This window comes from Falco punctatus (genome assembly GCF_963210335.1).
Source record: "Falco punctatus genome assembly, chromosome: 14".
Taxonomy (NCBI): domain Eukaryota; kingdom Metazoa; phylum Chordata; class Aves; order Falconiformes; family Falconidae; genus Falco; species Falco punctatus.
In genome coordinates this window covers 15,172,691-15,195,237 of record NC_137594.1, presented here as the reverse complement: position 1 = coordinate 15,195,237, position 22,547 = coordinate 15,172,691, and the positions used below count along the sequence as shown (strand labels likewise).

At 40.8% G+C, this 22,547-nt stretch overlaps 1 protein-coding gene across 7 annotated transcripts in view; it reads left to right on the top strand.

Annotated features, from left to right (window-relative positions):
* The first annotated feature begins 270 nt into the window (after positions 1-270).
* Positions 271-22,547, top strand: part of NETO2 (neuropilin and tolloid like 2) — a 36,838-nt gene continuing 14,561 nt past the window's right edge. For 2 of the 7 annotated variants that reach the window (XM_080410833.1, XM_080410829.1), the window contains exons 1-6: positions 271-2,454; positions 14,652-14,708; positions 16,206-16,346; positions 18,329-18,577; positions 21,045-21,089; positions 21,179-21,306. In XM_080410833.1, coding sequence (XP_080266959.1) covers positions 2,421-2,454; positions 14,652-14,708; positions 16,206-16,346; positions 18,329-18,577; positions 21,045-21,089; positions 21,179-21,306 — 654 coding nt within the window. In that variant the 5' untranslated portion in view covers positions 271-2,420. Of the gene's footprint in view, positions 2,455-3,947; positions 4,035-14,651; positions 14,709-15,114; positions 15,285-16,205; positions 16,347-18,328; positions 18,578-21,044; positions 21,090-21,157; positions 21,307-22,547 lie in introns of all 7 variants that reach the window. The other 5 variants (XM_080410835.1, XM_080410834.1, XM_080410831.1 and 2 more) reach the window with 5 other exon arrangements.

The window sequence follows — 22,547 nt, the reverse complement described above, 5'->3', positions numbered from 1 at the left end:
TGCAGTAGCTATTTAACAATTCATGGGGAAACTACTCTTTGAGAGAGACTATATCATCTCTATTTGAAATTGAAAGGACAATTCAAGTAAGCGGAATAATATAATTATGTAACTTGGGATTTTGCCAGAGCATCAAGCATAATACTTCATCAAGCTTCTTACAGCACTGAAATGGATCTTTAATACCCAGAAAAGCTCAGGACCTTTACTACAGGGTCTCGCCGGATCCGCCCAGCACCCGTGGCTGAGCAGAGCCCTGCAGGAGCGCCCCTGCCGAGCCCTGCTCTGGCTTCCTCCAGCTGCTCTTCGGTCCCCCCCCCCTTGCTTCATTCGCCGTGATTGACAATCATGTTGGCTTGAAGAGCCTGAAATATTTAACTGATAATCTGAAGCAAGAGAATGACCTTTTCTAACAGGATATGCTGACCTTTGAACATCGCAGAAAGAAGTTAACACTCAAACACATAGCACCAAACCACATGGAAATGAGAGCTTCATCTCTCACGGTCACGTTCGAGACTGTAGTGAGTGGCCCTACTCCTTGAGCAGACGGAACTGCAAGTTGCAATTACGCAACTAATTTATAGTTCGCAGAATCTATTTTGTCTGTCGGCTGGGCTCCAAATCGCTTCCATAAAGTGCCTGAGCTCGGACAGCGGAGCTCCGCGTGGGGTTCCTGCAGGTTCAGAACTTGCATCATTGTACACGACCGCGATGGGAGAAGACCTGAGTTAAGTGGCGAACGTGACCTCCTGCGTCCTGCGAGAGGGGCTGGAGCCCGCTCTCCGGCACGGGAGACCCATGGCCGCGGCGCCCGGCACCGCAGCCCCCGCGGGGACCGGGCCGAGAGGGCTCGGACCGCTCCTGCCCGCCGCGCAAGGCTTTGCAGCGTGCTCCGCACACGGATCGAAACATCTTGGTTCAGTACTTCGGGGTTCTCAGTAAAAGCTCTCAGCCTAGTCTAATGGGCGATTCTAGGGAAAATACATCCGATATGAAACGCCCTCAGATATGCTTCAACCCGTGTTGCCTACGGGAGATTTGAAAAAAAAAATCTTCGATGGGCTTACATGTGTCGCTATGATTTTACACGTAGCCTACCGGTACGGCAACCGTTCGCGGCCATGCTCCCGGCTGTCCGGAACAGCAGCGGCTCTGGCCGCTACAGCTCCCCATCGCCCGCTCGGACGTGTCCGGGAGGACGCGGAGCCCCCGTGGTACCCCCGCTGCCCGGGAGCTCGCCCTCCCCGGCGGAAAGCCCCTCTCCCGGGGGTTACAGTCAGCCCTTCCCCCGACATCGCCACCTGCCCCCACCTCGGGCCCTTTTCCCTAAGTAACATCTCCCCTCAGAAGCTAACGCGATGTGATGGATAACCAGAGGGACGGCAGCCAGGGCAGGCAGCAGGCTAAGTGCGCCTTTTTATTAACTTCTTGTAAAGTAATAGCTCCATTTTAGCTGTCACTTTTGTCAGACAACAGCCGCACAATAGCGTGTGATGGGCTCTTCCCGGCGCCTCAGCTGCAGGCAGCACGCTGCAGCCAGGCAGGCAGCTGGGCACGCCGCACTGCTGGAGCCGCGCGGGCTCTCTGCCACCAGCGAAAGGGAGAAGGGGAGGAACAGAACACGAAGGGGAGGACCGGCTCCCTTGTGCCCCACCGGGACCCCAAACAAAGGCGGGCGGCCGCGGCTCAGGCTCACCGAGCCACCGCGTCCGGGAGCGGGGCTGCACGGCTGACCCGCTCCGCCGCGGTCGCTGCGGACGCGCTCCCGATGGCCAGCACTGCCGGGCTGCTCTGCGCAGAGGGGCAAATCCCTCAGACGGGCGGGGAGCATCGGGGCGTGACGCACGGCGGGGGGGTCTCAACGGGGCCACTACAGGCTCCCTGTAGGGACGGGGCGACAAGGGCTGCTGCCCCGCCGCTACGGCGGCAGCCGCCACCCCCTCTCGGTGCCCGGCCGGGCGGGAGGAGCACAGCGGCCCCGCCGGCTGCGGCTGTGGCTGCTTGCGGGGCTCCGTGGGGGGCGGGCACATGCGTACAAGCGGCTCATCCAGGCAAACACCCCTCACATCTTAAATGAGCTTCATTTACCGGCAGCCGCTTCAGTCGCTGCCGGGCTGCGCTCGGACCGCCTTACGGACAGCGCCCCCGCCCCCCGGGGCAGGCCAGCCCCGACGGAGCCCGCCGCGCCCCGCGCTAGATGGGACTGAGCGTGGCGGAGGCTCCGGGCTCGGGCGGCGGAGGCTGAGCGCGCCCCGCGCGGGGGCGCCGGGCATGGCCGCGGGCGGGCGGGGGCCGGCCGAGCCATAGCCGCGGGCCACAGCGCCCTCGCGGGATGCCGCCGCCGCGCCCGGCCGCGGCCATGGAGCGCCGGTGATCGCTGCCGCCGCGGAGTGGCCGCCGCGGCCCGCCGGGAGACAATGGCCCTGCACAAACTCTGCTCGGTGCTGGAAGGTAGGAGCCGCGGGCGGCACGGCGCTCTCCGCGGGAGAAGCTGCCCGCGCCCCGCCGGAGCGGAGACCGCGGCACCCCCGGCGGCGCCAGCCCCTTCGGCTGCCCCCTGCGGCCCCCGCTCTGCCTCGGCCGCCTCCTACCGCCGGCGGAAACTTTGGTGCGAGGGGCAGGGGGGCTGCGCAGGGGGCGGCCGCCCCGCCGCTGCCGGGGCTGCTCCTGCCGGGTGGCCGCCGGCGCCCCGCGCAGCCCCGCCGCACCGCTTCCTAGCTGGGCAGCCGGCGGCCCCCGGCCCCGCTGTGCCCCACGCGAAACGGGCGCCGCGGCGGCTCGGTGCTGCGGCCGGGCGCTGCCGGGAGCCCAGCGCGGGGCCGCGGGGGCCAGGAGCCCACAGCCACCCCGGACTGCCCCCGGCCCCGCTGGGCGCGGGCGGGCGGGCGGAGCACCTCTGTTTGGCTGGGGGGGCGGGAGGGGTCCCGGCCCACAGAAGCGTGGGTCGCGGCGGCAGCCACCCTGCCCCGGTGCCTCGTATATTCCCGAGACGCACCAAGACCTCTACGCTCCCGTCTTATCGCAGTAGAAATACTCTTTCCGCTTTCGGAACTCTCCTAACGAGCTGCCCAACAGCGATCACGTTGTGGTACTTGTTGTCGGGAGCAAAATCTGTTTTAGGCAAGGTTTTTACAACATCAGTCACCGGAGTCACCAGGTACTACCTGGCCGGCATTTACCTGTGTCTCTCTTCCTCTTGAGGCTTTTAAATCTTGTTTCTAACTTCTTTAGGTTCAGAGGTAGACAACTGAGGAAGGCTCCTCCTCATCCTAGCATTTCTTTGTCTGTGGTATTATTTATACAGCTCGACAACGGGCGAGGGGTTTGTTAGAAAATAAAGCTAAATATGGCAGTTAACCTTGTGCCTCGAGATTATTGCTAGCATTCTATATCTCCTTTAGCAATAGCAGACTTGAACCATCAGTGATTATTTTTTTATGGTTATTGTTATTAAAGTATTCTGTTAGGCTAAAATTTTGGAATGTCTGCTTGCATGATTGAAGCCAACAAGGCATTACTGCAGAGTGGAGAACTCTTTCTGATACGCACTGATGTCCTCCCACAGTATGAAAGTTGTAAAGAAGTCTGTTTTACAAATACACAATTTTACCATGACCCATAAAAATCCCAAGTTCCTGACCTGAAGGACCGAGGTCTTGAGGGTTTAAATAAATATTTATCATTTATTGGTATAATATGGAGAGACAGAAGATGCTTGCCCTCAATAACTCTCTGTCTCCCTGTATAGGTGTTAACCATCCACTCAGTTTAGATAACATCGGGATGGATATAAGGCTTACATGGAGGAGAAAAGGCATTTATATTTTTTTTTCCTACTTCCTCTTTAGGTAACATAGTTAAATACCATAAGCCAACCATAAAATACAACTGACTTTTCTACTTCTTAATTACTTGCCATATATGCAGATTTAATTATGTTTCAGAAATATGTGATTGCTGCAAATTTGGCTGTACAGATTTTCTCCTGAGCAGACCTCATGCCAGTCTTCTATAATCACACTAGCATCCAGGTAAAAAGTCCCTCTACAGGAAGTTTTTTGTATTATTCATAATCTATAAATTACACAAAGCCATTAGTCAATAAGCTGTTAGTATTTTAAATTCATCACTTGCCATGACTACAGAAACAACCTATCATTACTTAGCATCGTACACTCCCTTTTATCTCTTCTTCACTAGAAGTCTTCATGTAGTCCAATTATTACATCTAATCAGAAAGAAAAAAATATTCCTATAAATAGACACATAGATTTAATCCCAAAAGGAAACTGTTAGGAATAACATTTAAAGTAAGCTTCCATATTTTACAAGCTACATCTTAAATTCTGCATGGAAGCTTTACCTACAGTGGCAGTCATTTTTCTTTCTTTTTTTTTTTTTTTTTTTTTTTTCCCTCCATACAAATAGCTTTGTCTGCTGAACTGGGAGAATGCTGCTAAACCACATATAAAGTACCACAAAGCTCAGTATATTGTGAAAAGTCACGTAGCTTTTAACAATACTTAGACACAGTTTAATCTTATGTTCTTAACAGGGAATGCATATATACATTTCTGTCATCCACAAAGGATATATTTTTTTTGGCTGTATACCTCAGGGCAGAAGAGAGTCCATAATACTCACTTTGTGGCAATTCAGATTTCTTCTATTACACTTGTTCAGAACTAGTCTTATGTTCTTCCTCAGCTATATCAATAATAAGGGGTGATTTAAATGAGCATCTTTATATAATTCTTATTGCCTCTGTCCGTAGTGTTCAGCAAAATTTTTTGAAGTCTCACCCTGAATCCCATCATCTTACACTGGTTATTTGCTCTTATTCAGATCTCCCAGCCATTAGGGCTGGCTGGAAGTGGTGGTGAACCACAACAGCACTGAGGTTCCAATAGCTGCAAGTTTCGCTGAAGTGGAGCCCAGCCAATGCCCACCTGCTTTCTCAGTGGTGTATGTAGCGTGATGGAGGCCAAGGTGCTTTCTGCATCTTGGTTGCAGAAAAGACAAAGCCTTTTCCTCCTGTCTTCCGTTCTCAATGAGACTTTAAGCGCACTAGAATCATTCTTTAATCCTAGCACAGCCAGCAAAATGCAACTGCTCTACAACAATAAACTATTATAACGCTCTGCTTTTGTAAGAGAGAAAAGCAGCTGCTTTCTTTATAAAGCCATGTTCCTGTTAATGTTTTGGAAGGAAATATGTCTATTTTTAATTTCCTCATATCTGCTATTCCCCCAAAAGGTGCTTGCTACGAGCTTGTTCCTATTCTTCAAATATGCTACCTCTTTCATTTCCGTATGCTATTATTTGGTTAAAAGAACCCACAAAGCCTAAGTTAAATCCTAACCGCACTGTAGTTTTGGACTGTTTCAGTTATTATATTGGATTAACTTAGAAAGCCAAAAGCAGAATTCTGTAGTTTCTGTCCTGATAATTCAACAAGCAGGCAGGGCCAGAACGAATTGCTGCTACTTCGGGAAAGTCAACATTCCCAGCCTTCCAATGAGCTACAGAATTATTTCCAACTCTGGCAGGTTGCAAGAATGTGGACTACTATGATTAACTTCCTGCCATTCTGCTCAGCCCCCTCATTTGCATTTTGGCATGATTTTAACAGCTAATTTCTCACAAACAAGTAGTGTTAGGAAGTAACACTTCCTTCCACACAAAAGCTAGGAATTAACAGCCTCCTGTTTCCAAAACCAAAAGGTGTAGCAATGGCCTAAAAAGCTAACAACAAGCAGAGAAAAAAGGTAATTCAAAAAATCTGTTAATGATTTCATGATTTGTCCACTGAAACAAGAAGCAAAGTACTGGCTGCAGTGGCCCCAGTGAAGGCAGTATCAAGTGTGAGTCAGAATTTCATTTTTTGGCTTAAAAACACCGTCTACTTGCAACTTCGCTGCTGCACTGAAAAAAAGCTAAGCAGCAGACAGCTTGCACCACTAAGCAGTTAGCAGAAGTAACTCTAGTAACTGTAGAATAGGATTCAAAAAGCTGCTGTGTTATAAACAAGGAAGGTATTTGGTGGAATGTATTATGCCTTGCTATTAATACGTATCCAAATTTCATACCCAAAATGCACCAACCCCAGAGTAGTAGAACTTCAAAAACATTAACTCCCTACTTTTCCTAAGACATAGTTGACAATGGCTGCTAAAATTTTTACAGAACAAATTGGTTATAATTACACTGATATTAATAGAAGAGTTCAGTGTATAAATCATGTAGGTATATAGTTGTAGCTGGCATGCAGAATAACACAGGACTGAAGCTAAAGCAGCTACTGAATTATGTATCCCTGTCTAATGAAAAAGCTAAGATTTTTCAGCACTTTCCCTGAGGTTTAATTCACAGAGAGATTAGGCATAAAAATTACTCCCAAAATGAAACTTTATAAGCTATTCATCATTTATGAACCTGTCAGAAATTCACAATATAATTCATTGCAGGAGTGGTGAAGAGAGCTGATAAACAGCTGCAATTATACCAGAAATTGCATGTACTCTTGTACATGTTGTTTACATATAAAACAGTTTACACATGTAGTGATGGACATGCTTTTGTGGACTGAAGGAAAATCTTAATTACAGTGTCTTGGGTACAGTTGGGGGTTCTAGTACTGCAAACAAGCTTGCTGCTTTTCTGCCCTATATACTCCAATTCAGTTTTTAATTAATGAAGCACTTACAGTCTTGGACAACTTAAACAGCTTGCTACCTTTAAATAGCTTGCTACTTCTATTGATACGTGACCAACAACTACCACCTCAAATACTGCAAGTGATTGGGGTGGGGGAGTGTATATTTTTCAACAAAGAATCAGCAGGTAACATTTCATGAAAAAAATCCACATTTCTTTTAGCTTATCTTTGTGCTTCACTGCATTTTCTGTTATTACAAAGCTGGCCCACTATGCAGCAGGAAAGGACTGCCAATATGTTAACAGTACATTTCACAAAACCGCCTTCTTTACCATACAATGAAATCCATGAACACAGAGAAGTTTCTTTTTAAGGAACTGAAAGTGAGGAGCTAGAAAAAAATACTAATTTATACTCTGTACACAAATTGTTGTCAGACGTGATAGAAGACAGCAGAACTTTTGATATTAATTCCGTAATAGACATTCCTGAAGACGTACACTGTATCGATAATAAATACCAAGAGATGAAAAAGTTTGGTTCAATTTGATCTATTTTTAAGTCAAAAGTATCCCTATCTAAGTGTTCTAGGAATAAGTGATCTCTGTATTCATAATTGTCATATACAGTGGGTTCAGTTCTGTCAGCTACAGGGAAACCATCTGAACTTTAAGTCAGTGTATATATTTTAATGAGGTTTTTGAAACCCCTCATCAACGTGGTTTGCACATGCAGCCTTCTCTTCAGTCTCTTGCTGCACACAGCTTGGAGATGAAAAAAATCTTCCCTATAAAAAGGAAAGCTTCTATTTTAAAAATGAAAGATATCATTCTTCCGGCAGAAGTTTTGCTGGCAGACATGCCCAGGAATGGATTATAAGTAGCAGGATGTGGAGCAACTGGTAAAATGAAGCAGCCCACAGCTGCTTATACATTTCTGATGGAGGAAGGGATCAGAAACGTTAAATGTTTTGAGCAGACCTGGAGGGGACTCTGTCACAGATCCATCCAAGCATGAATTGTTCTGCAGATGATTTTGATCAAAAGGACGTGGGAGAACTGCATTTGCTTCCTGAATCAGTTAACCTGGTTTCTCCATAGAGATACAGACTCCCAATTTGTTTCTTTGGCAATCTCTAAGAGAGGAATCCCTACTGGAAACAGCTGGAGTGAGATGAAACTGTTCTGAGAATAGACTTGCGTGCATTCAGATATCCTGCTGGCATGCTAATGGCTAACAAGATTTGGATCTTAGAAAGGCGCTAGAGTCACTGTTAATAGATGATGAAGCCCACTTCTGCTATCAAGCTTTTGTGAGGAGAATTAAAAACAGGTTGGCAGCTCCACTAGCATGCTCTGGGTAAGGCTTACAAACAGCTAAAATACATCTTGCCTGATGCACACCTTCATCTCTGTTACTTGGTCCCTTGGCAATCCTGCAGTATATTCCAGTATGAGGAATCACCAGGGCTGTTAATAGGCTGTTACAGGGAGCCACCTTAACTGCTCTTTGATACTCATTTTACCAATCTGCAAATGTCCTGTTGAGACTACAAGAGATTAGGGAATATATTCAGACTACGAACTGTAAGAGCATGTGGGATTCAAAAACTGCTTGTGTTTTCATCCTCAGCAATAGAATTGTTTGCCTAAAAAAGCAGCAACAGATGCAACCCAGTATTCCTTTTATCAATTAGCAAATGTCACCAAATGCTAGGAAGAGAGAGAAAAATCTCATTCCCTGGAATTTACAGTTTGTGTTTCTGAGCTAAAAATCAGAAATGCACTTAATTAAATAATTAAAGTGCCTGGATACTTTACCGTGCATGTCTAATTGTCTGTCTAAAGTTCTTTATGAGAAGACTGGTCAATCACTTTGAATTTGTGCAGCCTCTAACATCACAGACCCTACGCTTGATCAGAGTCCTTAAAAGCAACCAAAGCCTGTATAAGTAATTTATGTTGTACATATAATCTTGGCCAGAGAATAAGATATGACATCACAAATGCCCCCACCACACTAACAGCTAACATTAATGTTTAGATGTACATGGGAGAAAAAATGCATGTAAAATCTGGGGTACTGTGACTAGCAGTTACTGAAAGTAACATTAATTTTAGCACACGGGGCAAATTAGGACCTAGGTTTAAGAATAGTACACAGAAAAGGATTCATTCCCATAAGGCAAAACATAGTATATAATTAAGATCAAGCATTTGTTACTCTAGGCTGTAGCTGCCAGAAAGAAGCAGGCATCCTGGCAAGATTTTGTAACATGCATGACCTGTGTGTTGCCAATTAGTGTCTGTTTGGACTATATGTGTACAAGGTGCTGCCTAATCCAGGGAGTACAGCACGAAGATAAAACAGTGAATCCTGCCTGAAGCAATGTCTGTCATCTTTATCCCTAGGATTCTGACTACCGCTATAGTAAGAACATGTAATACTCTAAATGATTAAGTCTTTATTTTAAAAATTGGTGGAATTTTTCACTCAGTTTCTCAGCTGTGCATGACTGCTCCCCAGTTTGATATTCAGCTTGCCCTGCATGCATAGATCCCCCACTGTCATCACTGAAGACAGACACTGCTCTCAGAGCCACACAGCAAATCTAGTCTGTTTTCTCTATATGCGAAGATTCCTAGAGCGTGTAGAAAAAGCAGAGGAAAGACATACCATAGGGAGCTTAGAGCAGTACTGTATCCCATGAAATCTGAAGTATGCATCTTGCCAGAAAGCACAAGCATATGTCAGATTTGCAGCCTTAAGCACTTGTTTTTCTAAGCAACACACTGATTTCTCAGTATTGGGTTGTGCACCTGTTTACTGTAAAACTAACTATTATTCTCATTTTTAAAGAGAAATAGGAGCCATTCATTTGTGAATCTCTGTATTTCAATACAAAAATTTACGATTTTTTTTTTGCAGCTTAGATCAATTTTAGAGAATTTTATGAAATGTCAGCTAAGAAAATCTTGACTCCTGCAAACAATGCATAGTTTATTACACCAGTTCAGAGGATTCTTTTACATTATTCCATAAGCCTATTTCAACAACAGAATAGTAAAAAGAATTTGCAAGCTATGGTTACTGTTTTTACTCTTAAAAATTTATACAGCTGTCTGCAGGCTATGTGGTCTAAAATATTTCATGCAAAGAAGTGAAAATGAAAAATCGATTCTTTCAAAAAAAGAGACAGAAGCTTGCTACTTTTTCTTTATTTCTGCTTAATGTTCACATAGGTAAAAACTATAAGAGCTTTAAATGGTAGTACGAAAGTATGCACCATAATTCATGGAATAGAAGTCTGAGCAAATAGCAGATTCATGAATAAAATAAGGCCCTCTTAATCTGCCTGCCTCAGTGGCTGTGCTGCTGTTGGCTTAATGATAGCCTCTTCTACAGTGTACATATGAAATAAAAGCTCAATTTAAGTTGCAGAAGCACTAACCTCTGTTATGTTTACCAACTAAATATCTCTAAGTTTATAATGTCAGTCTCCCATATTTCAGTGTCCTCTAGTAGAATTTTCACCACACTGCTCCATTAAAAACAAAACAAACACACCCTTCTGCCTCTTTGATATTCAATGTAGTCATGCAATCCTGCACTGTTTGTGCTGTTGGTTACATCAGCAAACAATGTTCAAGTGGCATTTTTAGATACTTACTACCTCTGCTTCCTGCACCATAATGGAATATGGAGCTAAGTCTAGAGTTATCTTTCATCCACACTGAAGGACAGTTGTATCACAGTGATATGTGGTAGACTTTAAAAGAAGAAAAAAGAGGGAGCAGAGGAATACTGTGTCCCATTGCAAGTTCATTGCAAGTAATTATTTGAATTTCAGTTTATTAGAAATAACAAGATCATTCTTCATGCTTCTGGAAGTGCTACAAGACTTTTAGTAAAAGTAGTTCAGTATCTCGTGTCTGTTCTAGCTGCTCTGTGTCCCCACATGCAGTACAAGGACACTGGTTCAGCAATAGCTCTCCACTATCCTACAGCATCTCTCTTCCCTAGACATCTTCCTTCCTTCTTACTGACTTGCATGGTCCATACTAGTCTTTGAGATTCAAAAATATCTTTCCAGGAAGAGGTATGGATTTAGGACACCAAGTGATTTCTTTGTGGTTTTTAAAATGCATACAAAAATGGGTTAATGGAATCAGTCTAAAAGGTCTAAAAATATCCTGACTGATTTTTTTTTCCTTCTTTCTTTTCCTTTCATCCTGAACATTGATGGGCCTTGTTTTCAGGCAAAAAACTCGTTTGCTATCCCACGTTATACTGTGTCATGTAAATGCACGCAGTTTAAGGCAATACTACCTGAGGCATCCCTGCACAGTACTCTTAGGAAGAAAAGATGTAAGTCCTCTCTCCACCTTTTTGCTAGCAATGTCACAGAGCTAAGGACAGCACACATACAGAGCATTAGTCAGAGACACCTCTTTTCTTTATCATGCTATCACCTGGAATAAAAGTAATGGCAAAGGAAGGCCTTTAAACATTTGCTGTGTGGGCTGAGAGTATGAAACAGATAGGCTTTGCCAGGGAAAGGCAAGAGATGGAAGAGATTAAAAATGAAGAAGATGAAAAAGGTGGGGAACAAAGGTGGCCCATACTTACTGTATCCACTCACCCATATAACATGACAAAAGGGAGACAGTAAGACAAATGCTCAGCCCATTTATCTTCTGTAATTGCCTGCATATCCATGCTGTTCTACAGGAAATATGCACTGTTCTTTTGCACTTACACACGCATACACAGCTCTGGACTATTTATAGAAGTGGCACAGGCTTTAGTGAAAGCCAGTCAGATTTTCTCAAGTCCTATTAGGAGGCTTGTTTCGGTATCCGCATTATTTCAAGAAGGGAAACACTGGTTAGTGTAACTGAACATGTATTCTTATGTTGTCTCTATCTGTACAAGAGAGCACAACTGCTGAAATAAACATAGATGCTTACTGATATTTTAAAACTGAAAAATTAAAAAAAAAGGTATATTGTAACAGTGTTACCAGTAGTAGACAGCTGTACTAAAAAAAAAAACAACCACCAAACTCAACAAACCTCCCAGATATTTCACTGTTACTTGAAAGTGACTATCTGCATTAATTTTGATAGCCTTGAAGATATTTATTTTACTCATATTTCTGTTTGTTTGCTTTAAGAAAAAATGACAAAACTCATTTCACATTTTATGAAAGCAGCACAAGTTACAAAGAGATTGCTATCTCCTTCCAAAATAGAGGGTGGGCATAGCACATCTTTACAAAAGGTTAATTCAACAGGAGGACATACAGGCACATAATTTACATAGGATTGTGGAAACTGCGTTTACTTTAATAATAAAAAGCCAACTTTGGAGTGTTTCTCCAAAACCAGTGTAGAAAAAGCCAAAGAAAATACATAGAGAACTTTATAACTACTATCAAGATTGTCTGTTAGGGACAAATGATGTCAGTAGTACAAATGCATTATACGTTCATGCGCTTAAACTCAGAAATCTTTGAGTGCACAGTTTAAGCACAGAAGCCACAAAAATGAACTGCAAATCGTTTTGAAATAGTAGCATCTATATGAGAAAAACTAAAACCTAAAAATATCTGAAAACTGTCAATAAAGACAGGATATTTTATTTGCTTTAAAGACTAGTGAACATCCATAACTGGAAAACCAGTAAGGGTAATAGATACTTTCTTCTGAAGGATGCATTTTCAATGTAGGGTGTCAGCAATGATTAACGATTGATACTTTGTATTGGGATAATGACAGTCAGGAAGTATATTTTTCAGTATATTAATACTGATGAAAATGCAGAATTATTGTGAAGATGGAAGTTGCGAAACTACCAAAGTCTTAACCTACCAGCTCATAATCCATCCCTGAAAATCAAATAAGCTTCTAGGAACATAACACTTGTTTGCAAGACCCATATGGTATTTTAGAATACCCACAGTTGTGAACTTGACTTACAAGGGGAAAAGTGGTTGTTGGTGAGGAAAGTCTCATAATGATATACAGTTTTTAATATGGGTAGAGAGAAGAAAGGGCAGCAGAAACATGCATAATAAACCACAAATGCTAGGTGGACACTTTCAGGGGCAGACTTTGATTCCTTTTGTCTTTCCCCAAGATAATGTATCTATGCCAACATTACAGTAGCATCTAGATAAGTTCAGTCAAGATCACTGTAGTTCACAGTCAGTGCATGCTCACTGTGGAACTCTCTAAAGGGCTGAAAGTCTAACAGCAATACAGGGAAAATCACAGATAGAGGAAATGCTGCTTCAGCACAAGCCGCTAAAATGCCTGAGCAATGAGACAGGAAAAGTGAGAAAATAAAATTAACTTCTTGAATGTGACAATAAAATTCATGTTGAAATCTTTTTTTACCTGCAGTGGTAAGGCCATGCCTGTCTGACTTAGTATTAACAAGTAGATTAAGAACATGGGTAAGGCCATACCACGTCAAATCAAAGGTCCATTGAACCTGGTATCTTCTTTCACAGATATAAAAGGAGAAAGAGCATAAAAGTAGAGCAAATTATATTTGCCCCAAATACCATCCCAGACTTTCAACAACTTATGGCTTAAGGGGTTTCTGAAACAATTTTCTATTTCAAGGATGCGTTATGAAGTATGTGCACTAGAAAAACAATAATCTTTGTTTACTTTGAACATGCTACCTGCTAGCTTTGTCTGATATCCTGGTTCCTGTACAGGAAGAGACAACAAGTAGTTACTCTCTATTCACCATGTGAATGACATTTGGCAATGTTATACCTTGTGTCTTGTCTCCCCTCAGGCAGCTGCTGTCCAGGGCAAAGAGTCCTAGCTTACTTAGCTAGTTCTCAAAGGTATGTGTCCAGATTTGTAGAGGTACTCAAGATGGAAGCAAATGAAGGATTTGAAGAGTAACATGATTATATACTCTCTTTCATTCTCTTTTCCCTTCCTGGTAATCCCTAACAATCTGAGGAGACAAAGCATTTTATGAAAATCTGGACATTAAGACTGCTTTAAAACTATTGATGAATAGTGGAATATGTGCTGTTCAGACTGACACTTCGAAAATGTAAATGTAAGGAAAAGGCCAAAAGCAAAACATCTAGACAGCTTCATTTTAGGGAAGGAGGAAGGGAGGGAGGAAGGAAGGGAAGGGAAGAATGAAGGGAAGGAAAGGGAGGAAGGAAGGCAGGAGGGAGAAGCGTGTTGGAGGAAAGAGGATAGCAGAATCTTTAACAGGTTCAATATTCAGTCAGATCAGGTCTGGAAAACAGCAGCATATACCAACACCTGAGACTAACACAAAACTCCAGCAAACCAGAGTGCTTGCAGCAGTGCATGTCCTAACAGTGTCCACATCCTAGCTGTTGTCACTGCTCGAAGTCTCTCCCCATTGTTAGAACTTGTATCTGCCTGTTTTCTACTGCCACATCGTTCGCAGAACTCCGTGGTATACCAGTCTTGCAAGAACTGTTCTATAGTACTCCTGAAATCCATGTAGGGATAAGACCACACAGCGTCTCCTGAGTTCCTGATTAATTTCTTGGAAGCTGGAGAAGTCTTTTGTACACATTATGTAAGTCGAGGTTTAGGATAAATAGGGTTAGATATAGCACTGAAACATCTTGTTTCAGGATATAAAAGTTATATAGAAGATAGATACCATGTAACTTTATAAAATGCTTGCAAATTAGTAGATACTCTAGAATACATTCTCGAAGTCCCCTCAAAGAGTAAATAGCTATTCTCATATACGCTCTCTTAAAGAACCCAGAAGAAGAGCGGACAGTGCACTTAGGCTGCACTGGTTTCCTAAAGTTGAAATTTTAAGAACGTTCATAATTAATTATGTAATTCTGTATGTTCTGGGTTGTTTTGGTTAGTGATTCTAGGATTTGCATGAATCAGAACTGCAGAAAATGGTCTATAATTTTTATGAATTACTGATGTTTCTCCTGTCCGATTTCTCTCATCAGTGTTGCTAGTAACAATCCTTGTAGTGGAAGGGATTGCCGTTGCACAGAAGACACAAGGTACAATTTTGGTTTGATCATTTTCTTTTAAAAAATTTAACAGTTTTATAATTTTTAAAAAAGCAATATAAATGAAAAAAAGTGTTTGTGTTCAGGTATTAATAGCTCTTGAATTACCAGTATGAATTCCAGGATTTTCCATTTCCCTGTTTACCGCATTTTTTTCCAATTGAACAAAGCCATCCAGTGACAAAGAACATGGAAGTTCACTTACCCAGTTAATATTCCATGGCTTCAGACCTTACAGGTGGGGGGTGGGGGGGTGGGGAAGGAAATTCATGTTTTCTGTACCTGACAACAAGCTTTTCAAATAGTCCACCCACAAACATTTTTAAGGCTGCTGAGTGGGGAAGGCATCAGTTTCACAAACCTTATTTTCTCATATGTGGGATTAACCTACACTTAGGAGAGAAGAATTCCTTGAACTGACACCTACAGAATTTTCTGGAACCAATTTCTGCAGGAGAGACCAAGTTTTCACCCCCATAAATCAAAAAGCTGCCAAGATACCAGTGGAAGGTGATGAAATTACTGGAGGCAGCTAAGACCTGTATCAGTATGGACACCCTTTTGAAGGTCTGCAAAGAAAAACTACATAAATATAAATAGCATTATGAGAGCACCCTGTGACATTTAGGAAAAATCTAGCAGAAACCACATCTCTGGTATCTTGTTCTCTCTAGTTCTGCTGATACCAGGAGAAGAGCAAAGGTACTTAAGAAGAATGTGAGAGAGCTCATACTATTCCCCAATTCATTTTCTCCTGGGATAAGGAAATGCAAACTAACAAAGGTGCTATGAATGGTCCAGCATGGTGCACTACCTTACTAAACTGCATAATCTCAGTCAAGGATCATATTTTCCCGTACTTCCAGAAGAAAAGTTTTGATCTTAAATGAGACCCTTAGGTACCAGTGCAATCTACCTATTGCTAGTAATTTTATTAACTACTATTGCTGTATTTAGCGTATTTACATATTATAATCCATTCTGTTATAAGCATTCTGTATTAAAAAAATTATTGTAAATAGTTATTCAACCTAAGGGCCATGTACTTCAGTATACTCTGGAATCAGAGGCAAAAATAGTAAAACCTAACAAATATTTTGGATTATATTTGCATAGGAATGGAGAAGTATTAAGCTGTAATATAATGCTGCTGTATTGGCAGCCACTCTCACTATCTGGCTTAGAAAAATATCAGAAAATCTAAATTGACGTGGGTAAAAAAATAATATTCCCTCTCTTCCCTTCCCAAGGATTACTGGTCATACTTGATATTAAAAAACTGTGATCTCTTTAGGATATACCATATCACTAAATTAAACATAAGATTTTCCTAGCTAGATGTTAACAAGTGCATAGAGGAGGGTTTTCAGCCAAAATAAATTACTTTGTTCTTTTATAGTACATGTGTTATGTCAGTGTTTACGTTTGCAAGATCAAATTTGCATGCTTGCAAGAGAACTTTATTTGATCACTTCTTCTTCACTTAAGGTGGACAAAATATTGGAGTGAATCGCATTCCTCCTACCCAGTGTGACAACTGGGTACGGACAAGTAATGGAGGACATTTTGCTTCACCAAACTACCCTAACATGTACCCACCAAACCAGGAGTGCATCTATATCTTAGAAGGTACATGGTGTATTTCTGTTTTATTGTGTTGTAATCTTGCTGTTAAATGGGTAATTGTGAACTGTAAAAACTGTGTCATTTCACTATACTGTCAGGTATTGTATAGCCATACTGGTAATATAATCAATTCTGCAGTCATCTGGTTGAACAACAAGCTAAATTTGCTCTCTGAAGTAATAATAACAAATCAATAGAAAACGCAAACATTCAGGAATTAGCTGTATGGCATAAGACATACCCTCACAGCCAGAAAAAGCAGCGTCAGATCTACTATAATCTAAGAAGGCACGGAACTATTAAGATAAAAATAAAAAAATATCACTTCCAATATTGCTCATAATAAACTGCAAAAGATGGTTGAAGACTATCTGGCATTAATCAGACCATACTGTGTTATTCCAAGTCTATCTCACAAGCAGAAAATCTTTATGCTGTCCTTTATTAATAAGAAAAAGACACATCTGACTGCCATAGCACTGTACTAAAAGTATGGAGATTTGTTAACACTGCTGAGGTCACTATTAAAATAATGTGATGAGAACAAAAAAAAAAATCATTAAGTAAAATACAACCACATTCCAATGAGAATATCTTGGATAAAGGCTGCAAGACTTGGGACACACTAATTATTTTTTCCTCTTATTAGAATGCACCCAAAACCCACTGGAGTCAGCTGAAAACCTTAGTCAGCTTAATCATCAGATTCATATCAATTAATTGAAATATTTCAAGTAATATGTTTCAGTGAGTTTTTATTTGTATAGTACTGTTTCATAGACACCCTCATTTTTGCTTGTATGCATGCACATCTGAAGTTTTGCATCTTCCTTGCCAGTGAAGGCACTGGGGAGTTCCATCCTGTCCAGCTCAGGGTTCACACATACCAGATCCATTGCTGGATCTCCCTTGTGCAAGAAAGTTTCCGTGGGGCACAGAATCGGTTTTCATGACTCTGTCCTCACAGTCCTTATACAGAAACATTACAGGTACCTGAGTGAGACCAAGGTCCTCCACACCTTTTAGCTAAGGCATAGTCCTTCCTGCAGCTGCCTTCCTGCACCACTGCCAATAGGTGCAAACGGCTACAAATTTTTTTAACTCATGTAGTAAGTAAGGTGTAAGGTCTAAACAGAATGTTAGAGACATATAAGTAAATCATTTTTGCATTCAGAAGAAGCAGACAGCACGTGGTTCTTTAATGCTGTCATTTCAGATACCAAGCAGTATCTGAAAGTTCATGTAGCTCAATAGATGACAAGAACAAGAAACACTGAAGCTATTCATGCAATATAGTGTCAGGGTTCCAAACTACACATGTGGAAGTCTAGTCACAAAGTATCATCTCATCAGGATTTAGGGATCTGATCCAAATCCTGATGTTAGGCTGTCACTGGTTCAGACGTACCAACATCTGTAGACACCTGCATATTAGTAATAAATATATGAAGCATTTACACTTCTCTGAATATTCTAATAAAAGATCTCTCCTGCCAAAGGATCTCCAAATTTGGGCTTAATGTTTAGGAAATATACCCGTGAGTAGTTCTTTGTATCTTTTTATTTTCCATTCTTTTCTGCATCCCTCAATATTTTGTCCTTTTTTATGTACTTTGCTTTCACAAAACACTGGTTTTACTTTATATCTTAATATAAACCTTGTTTGAATACCTTTGCATGTATGTTAATATCTGTTACATGTGCTGTGTTAAATTTATGTCATTACTGAATTCTCAACAATAAAGAACAGCAAGCAAAAAAAATCCATAAAATCCCATGAAAAAGTATCTTTGGCTCAGTCATTTGTAAAATTGTTATTACAGTGTATCAAAGTTTTTGTAGCAGACTGCCAGATGTATTTTGAGAAGTTTCCAGTCTCTTTTTTATCTTGCTGTTTTGGAGGCCTGTCTTTTCATTATTTCATGTCTTCATGTGCTTTTTATATAGATCTTCATTAAATCTTTTGCTTGATTTTTTCTGTCTAGCTGCTCCACGACAAAGAATTGAGTTGACCTTTGATGAACCTTATTACATAGAACCCTCATTTGAATGTCGGTTTGATCATCTGGAAGTTCGAGATGGACCTTTTGGTTTCTCCCCTCTCATTAATCGTTACTGTGGTCTGAAAAGTCCTGCACTAATTAGATCAACAGGGAGATTTATGTGGATCAAGTTTACTTCTGATGAGGAACTGGAAGGAAAGGGATTTCAAGCAAAGTACTCATTTATACCAGGTAAAGCTATCTAAAATCCTGATCAGGTTAATGACCATCTGTTCCCATTGAACTCTGGATGTATTTATGCTGGCAATCTAGAGATGTATTTCATCATAACTTCTTACAAAGGCAAAGTGACAATGCAATAGTTACAGTGTCAGTCCTGCTAATCCTACAGCGTACTTGACTAAAACCCCTTTGGCAAATTGACTGAAGGAAATTACAGGTCTCTAGTTTGCTTGTGGAGAAGTCAGTTGATCTTTTCATGATGAAGGCTTCATCAGCTTCCCTGTTACTCTTAACTTGTACCAGTTTCACAGGTGGTAGGAATGGAAAGAGCAGTTATGTAGACAAATAGCTGGCATTTTCAACAGCCTATCTTCTAGGAATGTAAGACACTATGACAAAAACACTTGAAGCATATTTACAATAGCACTTCCAGCCAGATGCAAAACATTTTAAATCTTCATTCTGAAAAACCAGAAGAAATATCTATACAGTCCAAGCATCAGCTCTTAGTGTAACTAGTTTCCTTGAAATCACAGGCTCAGGCAACAGAATTGTTCTTTGCTCAAAGTACTATGTAATTTACAGGGCATGAAGGAAAGGACAATATGCTGACAGTGCCTTTTGGCAAACAAAAAGTACATCTGCTCTGTGGGGCCACTTAAAACTGGCAGGGCATTCTTTTTACAAGAAAATTTGACCTGATGTTCTTGTGTAAAGCTTGACTGCTGTACTTCATAGGTACTGTATGTGTAGCTATCAGCATTTTATTGTCCTTTGGGACAAAAGACAATGTACAAATGTCAGCTCTGCTACTACTACACATGTATACACAGACATAACTTTTTAATGTCATCTTTACCCAACTGGTCTTTACCCCTACAGCACATGAAAACACTCTACATGATTATATATTATAGCTTAGAGAACTGTATGCCTTGCTAGGGATTTAGACTTGGAAACTCTTCAGATTAACATGGTGACCAGTACACTGGAAAGAACGTGCTAAAATGTTTTCATAGGAACAATGCTTTTACATTTTGCTAAATCTATTTCCGAACTCATGTCATTAACATCAGTTTCAAAACTAACTTAGCCTAGTTCCAGGCTGGAACTTTAAATATATGTTTAAAGTATTATTTTCACAATAGATTGCAGCAACTGAAAGACTGGTATTTTTCTTTCCTTTTCTTTCTTCTACATTTACATGGAGTGTGGTAAAACGTCTTGGGATTGTGAAAACGGAAGCAGACATGCACATACAACCCCACTTCATAAAAAAAATAATCAGTTCACAAAGAAGGTTGAAAATCTTGCAGAATTTTGCATATAGTGATCATAGATTTCAGTACAGGTAGCTAAAACAAAGGAAGGTAAAGAAGGCGTTTTCTCAACTGTACTGAGTCAAGCTCAAGACTGAGGTACTTTGGGGGAAGTGATAAACTCACTATACAGAAAAACATTTAGAGGATTACAGGAAGAACCAAATTCTGGATCTTCATTTGGAAGATAATTTAGGCAGGCACTTTTGCATTAACCAGTGCTTTCTTTGCGTGGACTAACACTTCACACACATGCACACACTATGATTTGCCTGATTTATGTGGTGATTTTCTATGCTACAGCTATGAATGGGCGTTTCTATGTGAATGAAGTTTCTATGCTGATTTGACGAGAAACACTAACTCGATCACTGAAATGTAAACCTTGGACATCCCAGCCCATTACAGACTCATTTTTAGCCAGCCCTAGACCCAGTAAAGTCAAGTGCCATCAGTTAACCATTATGAAAAAGTATATTCTTCACTATTAGTATGCACACAGTATACTACTGCAGTGGATATATATACTACAGATACATAACACTACCATACATCACATTTAGAAGAGAGGAAGTAGAGAAGCAATTAAAGGTGAAATTCTACCTTCATAAATTATGTCTAGAACTGTGCTACCTGGCCTAATAGAAGAGGCATGGGTACCCAAGGGACAAGCGTCTTTAGTATTGAACTGACCTTTATTAATAGCAATTAGTAATTTCAAATTGTTGATATATTGTACTAAACTACTCCAGTTTAAATTGTTCAGAACTAGACAGACAGCAATCTGATAAAAATGATGCACACAGAAAGATCCCCTGTACTCTTGTGGAGCTCAAATGATTTCAGTAAAAACTGGCATGATTAAATTCACAATGTAATGTAGGAACAAAATACCAAATAGTAATTGTTGGTGTTACGCTGAAAAGCTGAGCTGTCAGCATAGAATTACCTTATTCAGATAAGGTCAACCTTTGCAGAATAATGTTATCATCCAAAAAAAAAATGGTCTCTGTAGCCTCCAATTGATTCAGTAAACTTTCTGGTAATTTTTATTGTGACATAATAAAAAATGGACATAATCTTCAGATTATACTAAACCTTGAAGTGATTCTCAAGCACTGATAGCCCCTGTGATTCATTACTTCTTTCTATTACAGATCCTGACTTCACTTACCTAGGAGGTATTTTAAATCCCATCCCAGGTCTAGTATTACAATAACAATTTCTTTATACATGAAATTTTAAATTAATACCATATTGCATTTGACAGCAAAGTATATCTTCTCCCTAGACTGCCAATTTGAGCTTTCAGGAGCTGATGGAATAGTACGTTCCAGTCAAGTAGAACAAGAAGGAAAAACAAAACCGGGACAAGCAGTTGACTGCATATGGACAATTAAAGCTACTCCAAATGCTAAGGTGGGTTTCATTCATATCATTGAGCATATAATGGGTTTCCAACTCATTAGTAACAGGTAATAGTCACAAGCTGTGATTTGCATAATGTCTTACTTTCACTGAAATGAGTTATATATCAGTGGCTTAGGAAATTCAGATAGAGGACTGTATCTGAAATAAAACTTATACAGCAAGTCCACAATGTTGTCTTCCTATTATTTGAAACTCAAAATACAAAATAACTGTGAAAACTGTTTAAGCAACAATGCTTAATGGCATTTGACTTGGACTCTTATTTTATTGGAAGATCACAGGCAAAAATTCACTGGCTAACAGCTTTGATAAATTCTAGCAAATCTTGCTGCCATGGTTTAAAATTTTGCCTCCAGTGGTTTTGTTACATCAGTTCTGTTTAAAGTCAACAGAACATGTACCTGCTCCTCCCCAGTCTGATTCACAATCCAACACCTTAAAACCCACTTTCATCAGAAGTCTGAGCTAAAATGAAAGACTTTACCTGGAAAAAGCTGAGGAATTATCACACTTTCTCTTCTGAATTAGCTATAGGATCACGACCTCTTAAAATGCCACAATAAAATTTTCCAGAGCTTTTCTGACCTGACCAAGGCCTAAAGGGGCATATTAGCTGCTTGAGCCAAAAATCAGCATTAGTTACCTAGGTACCTGATATTTATGACTGTGCCTGCAGAACTAGAGATTGCTTATGAAAATATCACTATTTTATGCTCATTAAAAACAACTTGAGCTTTATTGTAGGGCAGAAGAAGGATAAAATCCTATTCATAATTAAAAAATACTATACCTATAACCTGTTTTTTTAAAAAATCCAGCAGCTATGTGTTTCAGAGTATATTTTTTCAAATCATATACTTGTTAATTACTTATGAGTTGCACTGAAGAATACATTTTTTTCTCAATATAGCATACGCATATTTAATTTTGTTTCTGTATGTGTATTAAAGCACATACCACTGCTTGCATGTACATAAAAATTTAAAAATATTTTAAGCCGTAGTTGCCAAGATGATAAACCTACTCTATGCCTTCTTACACGTTCCTAATAGTTAACTAACTAGCCCTATTAACCAACTTCCAAACTAGTTCTAAAACAGCAACCTAAAAGATAGTAATAAGAGGATAAGACAAGAAAGAAACTAAAACTCCATTAATATATTTGAGCCTTTGAGGAAGTGACTCAACTCCCAAGAGCTCTATACTGGTATAAGTAATAGTAGTAGTTC